Below are 7,412 nucleotides of genomic sequence, written 5' to 3' on the forward strand. Positions count from 1 at the left end.
AAAAAAAAAAAAAAGAACTAATAAAATAAATAGATAGAAGCATATATATCAAACAATGCATAAAAGTAACATAAAGTGATACGCCGAGGTCGCAGCCCACCAAAGCGCAAAGACACCGCCCGAGCTACACCCATTGGGCACAATTGCATCGCATCGCATCCGCAAAGCAAACCCGTCACACATATATGAGTCGCGACGCGCACATCCCATGCACGCAAAGGAGCAACGGCAATCCACCCCTGCACCACATGCCCACGCACAACAACAAGAGGGGCGCAACAGATTTCCGCCGCAGAATACCAGCACCAGCCCAACGCCACTGTCCCGCAGTCTTACATAGAACCGCGAAACTGCGGCAGTGAATGGCAGCGGCGAACTCCGGCAGCCGCATGGCTCCACTCATGGGCTGGACGAAGAGACGATTCTAATGCGCATGCAGCTTACGAACCTGTGCGAGGAACCTCATTGATCATGGGCGCTTTCTTGTCTTCCGTGAGGATGTTCACTTGAGTGCAGCCAATACTTCTACCTCGTGTATTGGTGCAACCGACTGGCTGGCGCCTACACAGCTCATGTGTCAAATCTTCCAGCTCCAGCCTGGGTACAATGATACTGATCAGCTCCCAGATCTTCTTCCCTCTGGAAGTGGCTGCACACCCGATGGGGCATCACGCCCGCATCAGCAGCAGCAGCGGCGATGTGTGTGAATGCAGCCGCAACGATGCCCTCAAAACCGAGGGGGTGGGGAACAGTCTAAGGAGGTATTTTAATCAAATCGCTCATACCCCAATGCACGATACAGATGCAGCGCTGTTTTTTTTTTTTTTNTTTTTTTTTTTTTTGCCCTTCATAGCGAGTTGTGAACTGCAGCAGGGTTTCGGTTGGCTTTGTCATCAAAGGAGTGCCTCGTAGATAGTAAAACACCACGTTCACAACGCATGAACACAATTGAATATGTACAATAACAGTATTCCTCCCAGCGCTCCTGCCTCCACATCATCCAGAAGGCCAGAAACATGCGCTGCGATTCGAAGAAGACGAAAGGCGGCACGTTGCCACCATACAAAGCTGGACAAGACAGCGAAACACGAACATACCAGCGTCTGGTATTTGTGATGATCTAAGAGTGAGCATATACCTCTGCGCGCTTCATACAGTGTGTCGGAACTACGCCGTTACCTCCCGTAATGCGTTGCCGCCCTCACATTTACATCCGCGTAGTCACAAAACAATTTGACGTAACGGTGTGCTGGTGGTGAAGAGGCAGTGACGTGGCGCACTGTGTGGAGCCAACATTCCTTCCTGTGCGCCCTGGAGAAGTGATAGGTCAATGGTGGAAAGGTAGAGAACGTGCCAGGGTGAAAGTACTTCATCTGTCACCATCACTCGAATTTCAATCCACTGCTTCCTTTGTATCCCTTCTTTCTTTCTTTTTTTTTTTTGTTGGAAGTCTCTCTTTTTTTCTTCTTCTTTCCCCCCCTTTTTTCTGCTTCCTTACCGCTTGTGATGTTACTCGTTTATCGGTTGGGGCACAACCATCACCACGGGATCTCCTTGAAATCTTTAAAGAACTTGCCGTACTCCCTGCTGTTTGTGTATATGAGATCCAAGCAGCGCGCGGCGGCGTCAACTTCATCGAGTGGGCAGAGCAGCGACTGCTCCGCCCGCCGCTCCTTCTTCGCCTTGGGCGACTCATCGGTGATCCACCCGGTGTCGACAGAGTTCATGTAAATTCCCTCCTGCGCGTAGTCCTCTCCACTCGTACGCGTCATCATGTTGAGGGCGGCCTTTGCCATGTTTGTGTGTGGGTGCGTCACCTGCTTGAACCGGTAGAATTGCCCTTCCATCGCCGACACGTTGATGATGAAACGCCCCTCGTTGGGTACCGCGTCACCCTCGCGGTTCAACAGACACTTCTTTAGTTTGCTGTTAATGATGAATGGGGAGAGTGCGTTGATGGCCATGACCTCCGCCGCCTCGCTTCCCTGCACCTCCGCCAGCCGCATGACCCATGAATTTGTCTCGCGGTGATCGCTTTCCTCCGCGAGGGTATCGTATCGGTCAAATCCAAGAGCCCGAGTGCCAACAGCGATGGCAGTGGCCGCGGAAGCAGTGATCAGCCCACGCGGTTCTCCCTTTCCATCACTGCCGTCACCGCCTGCGTCGTCGAGGAACGGCTGCTCGTGTGGGTGGTATTCCATGCGGAGAGGCTCCCCAATCGTCACGGAGGAGTGGGAGAGGAAGAACTGGTGCCACTCCCGTGTGGCTGCATCGTCGTAGAGGCGGCAGTGGAGGTCCTGCGGCGGGTGGGCCTCAACATGCCGCACGCGGGCAGTGTACTCCCGTGTACGCGCAATTGTCTGTGCGGCGTTGTTGATAATCGCGAAGAGTTTTGGAAATTGCTGCGTCACGAAGGCGCAGAACTGCGTCACCACCCACATATCACGGAGGTCAAGGGAGAAGAGATGTAGGCGATCCTTCCACTCTGCGTAGTCGGACTCCTGTTGGAAGCGCGCCAACGCTTCATGGGCAAAACGGGTGGTGCCCAACAGTCGTGCGCCGCACCGCAGTAAAGATAGAGCCATCGCAAAGCCAATTTTGATTCGGCACCCGGTGAGTAACACGACTTTGCCACGCAGGTCCCGCGTCAGCAGCCTCTTGTTGAAGTTGTACTCCCCGCAGAGGTGACAGAGACTGTAGTAATACGGATGCAGCTTGTTGTACCGCACCCGGCAGGTGTGGCACCCAAGCCAACGATTCAGCTGCAGCACGTCATCACGCGGGATGGTGTGGCCCGCCGTGTAGAACTGCGCATCATCGAAAACACAGTAGGTGTCGGGCTCCTCGTCTTCTGACACCGGCGGACGGGTCTGCAACACAAAGGGAGACTCACCCCATTCGCGAAACCGACGTCTCGCGTACAATCTTCGGGCAATAAAAAGGTTGAGTGATGCCTCCGCCGAACACACAGGCCCATCATTTGCTTCACAGGAGACAAACCGCGTGTCAGCAATCCCATCCACAAGCACAAGCTCGAGCGTTCGAAGGGCATCTGCCGCTGGTGTGACATGCTGCAGGGCGTGCTTCACCTCAGGCGACGCAGACCTCAGGTCTCCACAACGCCGCAGAAGTGGCACACTCCGCATCGGTGTGGAGTCTGGCACAAACACGTCTTCACTCCCAAGAAGGAATCCGGCGTTAACGCTGCCACCATCTTCCTTGTCTCCGTTGTTGTTGTTGTTGTTATCGTCGTTGTTGTCGACGTCAGGTGCCTCACACGCAATCAACTCGGCACAGCGCTGTGCAATGCGGAGCTTCACCACCGCTGTGAACCTCTCCCGCTCCTTGCGCGTTGTCCCTGCGGGGACGGTGCCGTGCAGCAATGCGGGCGGCAACTGTGAGCCAAAGGCGTGCGGCATGTAGCGGTATACCTGCGCCACGAGCTGAGAAATGGCGAGCCAATTCAAATCCCCGGCGTACGCCTCCTCGAGACGGATGACGTTCTCGAAGGCGCCAATCAACGCAGCGATCTGCCGGTCGCTGGCGGAGAGGCTGCCAGAATCGTCCGCCCCATTTTCGGCGTCTTTTACAGTGGCATCTCCATTGTCGTCCACGCGATCACAGAGGAGCAGTGGCTCCGTGGCGTCTTCTTCTGCTCCCGCTGACGACGAAGGCGGCAGCAGGAGTGCACTGAGCGCTTCCTCCCGCTCACGCTTCATTTCTGTGCGACGGATGGCTTCAATGTCCTGCATGCGCTTGAATCGTTTCCGGCGGCTCTTCTCCTCGTTCATGATTGCCTTGTACACATCGCGGTTCTCACGCTTCGTCTTGCGGTCGCGCGTGATCATGGTGTACAGGCGGCTTTCGTAGAGGTATGAATCGCCGACAAAGAGCGACGGATTGTGGAAGAGAGTGCGGACCACCTTGGTGGCCACCTGCAGCTCGTCAAGGGTGAATCCCCAGCGCGCCTCGTGCTCCGCCAGCGTCATTGTGCTTGGCTTCTCCACGCCAGTGGTCGTGGTCTCTTCTTCCTCCTCCTCCTCCTCGGCACCACGATTCATCTCCCGCCAGTTCTACCGTTACACTAACAAAAGGGAAACCCCAGAGAGAGAGAGAGAAAGTGTCTGTGTGCGAGGGCGTGAACAAAGGAAAAAAGGAAATTGTAATTGACACCTTATCTCAGTCTGTTAACCCAATTCTTTGAGCCAGGCTTCTTTTTGTGTGTTTCATTGGTGTTTCTTCCTTTTTTTTTCGTTTCTCCCCATACTTCCTCTTTCTGGAGTTACTAGATACCATATTACGTCTTTGATTAGGGGAATAAGAGGCGCGAGGGTGCGAGAAAGAGCGTGAGGATAAAAAAGGGGAGCTGCAACAGCGGCTGCCCCCCACCCACCCACCCACCCCGANCTTTTGGCTTATGTGAGACAATGTCAGTCGCTCTAGCATGCAACACATCCTTCGCTGCTTGCCCACCCACAAGGGACATTGCTCCCTGATGCTACTGCGGCTATTCACCCATCAGGGCCGAAAGGTCCATGCCGCCTCCCATGCCCATGTTCTCCATCATCATTTGCTGCATCATTTGGTTTTGTCGCATCTGCTGCATCTGCTTGCGTCGCGCCTCCTCATCCTTCGCGCGGCGCTCAGCAATCTGGGAACGGTAACGCTCAAGGTACCGCTGTACCGCGGCAGTGCACTGCGGCACGCGGGCGAGGAGCTGCACCAACACCTCCGAGCGGTCACGCAGTGTTTTCTCCGAGGCTCGGCACCAAATTTCAAACATGCTAGGGATGATGTCTGTCTTCTCCGCCAGGTTCGTAAAGAATTTCTCACCGTGCTTGCTGTCGAACATGATTAAGACAACAGTGAGGATGGAGTTCGTGATGCGCGGATCGCCGTTCACGCTGAAGTTCTCAGCGAGGCGCTGCAAATTGGCCTCCTCGGCGAGTTCCTCGTGGCCAAGCCCGGCCCGCGCAAGGTAGCGGATGGCGAGGGCGCAGTGCTCGACCACACCCTGGTTGCCGTGCTCCAGCAGGCACAGGAAGTACGACATGCCGCCGCGCCCCTCGATGCCGCGCCCTACCGCCAGCGCGCCGACACGCAGCGTGCACACGTTCGCAAAGATGCCGGTGAGGGCGTTGAGGAACAGAACGGGGCTCTGCGGGTCAAGCACGCGCAGCATCTTCACCGTCGCCGGCATGCCAGCGAGCGCATAGGCTCCCTCCGCGCCCGGCGGCACGTCCGTCTCGAGCACCACCTCCGCGTCGTCCACCTGCGTGAGGACGAAAAGCGCGTGCGCCGTCTCCTCCATGAGCTCCTGCCTGCCCTGCCGGTGGGCCTCGCTCAGTGTTGTGAGTAATGTGCGGTAGCCACCCAGCATCTGCAGTTTGCGGCAGCCGCCGGTGCTGAATACGCGCACCACCGCCTTGAGAGCCGCGCTCACGGTGTCCGCGTTGGCGCCGTCCTTGCTAAGCGCGGCGAGGCGCACCAGCTCGCCACCGTGGCGCAGCGCCGAGAGGCGCAGCACGTCCTTCTTCTGTGCCGCCTCCTCCTTTAGCTTCACGAGAATCGCCTCGATGGCGGTGGCGTTTTCCTCGTTTGTCTTGGCCGCGCGGAGGTTCTTGAATAACGCGTTGAGGGATGAGGCGACGTCGTAGCGCTGGTGGTACAGCGAGAACAGAGACGCGGCGGAGAGGGTCGCTACAGTGCCGTGGAAGAGGAACTTCCACACGGCAGGGTTAATCGGGGATTCCATTTCGGCACACCCGGACTCACTCCTTCACCCACTCTATCCCCGGTTGGCGATATATCACTCTCTTTCTGTGTTGCGTGATGGCACGAGAAGAAAACAAACACAAAACCGAACACCACCAACAAAAGAAGAGCACTACGACATCGACAGGGAGGACAACGACACGGTAAAAGAAAACTAAACACCGGGGTCCAGAACGAAACGAAAATGAGAGCCACACAAGGCGCAGCGTCGCACTTGTCGTACCATATCAACAGATTAATGTGTGTGTGTGTGTGTGTGTGTGCGACAAGTAATGCAATCCATTCAATACCCGCTGCTCAATCAATGCAAAACGAAACAAAAAGAGAAACGGCTGCCTCAATTCACCAGCGTTCACAGAGACCAGAGTACACCTGGTAAAACACAGTTTCTCTTTTGGCCTTCCACGCGACTGCCAGAGACCCATTCCTTAGCACCCCTGGACTAGAGGTATGGCGCCACTGGTCTCTCAGCCGCTCTTTCTTCCTCCGACTTGACCATGCTATTCTGATAGTTCAAATAATCCTCTCTCGCAATGAGAGCCTCGTCCTTTCGGTTAGCCAGATAGTACCGCATGAGCTGTTCCTTGTCAAAGAGCGGCTTTGGCATGATCTTTGAGTTTTCCCGCAGCGACGGTGGCAAGAGACCGGCCTTCGCTAGTAAAGTCCACGGCCGTGTTGACAAACGACACCGCTTCACACCAAACCAGTACTTGAACGCATCTACATCAACTGTTGTGAGCATAAAAAGATGTCTGTCCTGCGCAACGGGCGTGTCAGGTGACCAGAGAGACTTCTGCGGGTGCGGGCAGTGCTTGCCCAGGTAGTGCAACAGTCGAACATCGGAAACATGCCGCTTGTGGGTGTGCTCAACGACGATATCGTACGACTGAAATTTCCACACAACGTGGTGGCCACGCATGCGGATGATCGGGGCACCAGGCGCGCCCCACAGCTGCGGAGTGCGTCGCTTGATAACTGCACGAGCGTGCGACAGCGGAGTGACGCGGAGCATGTGACTAAAATGTGTGCGCGCGGCCGCAAGTGAGATAAACAAAAGAGCGCGGCACTCTCCTAGACAACAACAAGAAAAAAAAATCGGCCAACAACAGACACCAGCTCACACACACAGCAAAGAGAAATAAGTACAGTGACCAAACTTGTGGGAACGTGGGTATATTAGGGCAAAACAAAAAAGGAACAGCAAGAGAAAGTATCTACTCTCCCCCTCCATATGAAGCTCATAGAGTGAGCAGAACGCAGGACTGGAGCACGGCCAAAGAAACAGCCAATATGCCTGTGTGGGCGTGTGTATCATACACGCGCTGAATGATATGATTCCCAAGTAAAAAAAAAAAGAGACCGGTGTTTATGCGTCATGGAGACAAGGAAGGGGACGCACAACGGGGCGTCTCTTGCTCTTGCTCCAGTAATACATGCGATACCGCGTCGCCAAAGAAACACCAAAATTCTTGAACATAACAAACAGCAGTAGCAACAAGAAAAGAAAACGCAAAAAAAAAAAACAAAAAAACATACAAACAGTATGACTCCCACCCTGTAGAGTTCTTCTTTTTCCCCTTTTGGCTTTCATCGCACACGCGCATACACACACCAAAAAAAAAAAAAAAATGGAATAT

The 7,412-nt window shown here is 54.8% G+C and overlaps 3 protein-coding genes across 3 annotated transcripts; all 3 read right to left on the minus strand.

The window, feature by feature from the left end:
- Positions 1-1,538: 1,538 nt before the first annotated feature.
- On the minus strand, positions 1,539-4,061 carry DQ04_00621000 (oxidoreductase-like protein; the record flags this gene model as incomplete). The annotated part of the gene is made up of 1 exon (XM_009309382.1): positions 1,539-4,061. One exon carries the CDS (start codon positions 4,059-4,061, stop codon positions 1,539-1,541), a length of 2,523 nt encoding a protein of 840 aa, XP_009307657.1.
- A 446-nt stretch (positions 4,062-4,507) lies between these two features.
- Positions 4,508-5,755, minus strand: DQ04_00621010 (hypothetical protein; the record flags this gene model as incomplete). Its single annotated transcript, XM_009309383.1, has 1 exon — positions 4,508-5,755. One exon carries the CDS (start codon positions 5,753-5,755, stop codon positions 4,508-4,510), a length of 1,248 nt encoding a protein of 415 aa, XP_009307658.1.
- Positions 5,756-6,217: 462 nt separating this feature from the next.
- On the minus strand, positions 6,218-6,787 carry DQ04_00621020 (hypothetical protein; the record flags this gene model as incomplete). The annotated part of the gene is made up of 1 exon (XM_009309384.1): positions 6,218-6,787. One exon carries the CDS (start codon positions 6,785-6,787, stop codon positions 6,218-6,220), a length of 570 nt encoding a protein of 189 aa, XP_009307659.1.
- Between the last annotated feature and the right edge of the window lie 625 nt (positions 6,788-7,412).

Source organism: Trypanosoma grayi, assembly GCF_000691245.1.
Source record: "Trypanosoma grayi strain ANR4 Tgr_62_V1, whole genome shotgun sequence".
Classification (NCBI taxonomy): Eukaryota; Euglenozoa; class Kinetoplastea; order Trypanosomatida; family Trypanosomatidae; genus Trypanosoma; species Trypanosoma grayi.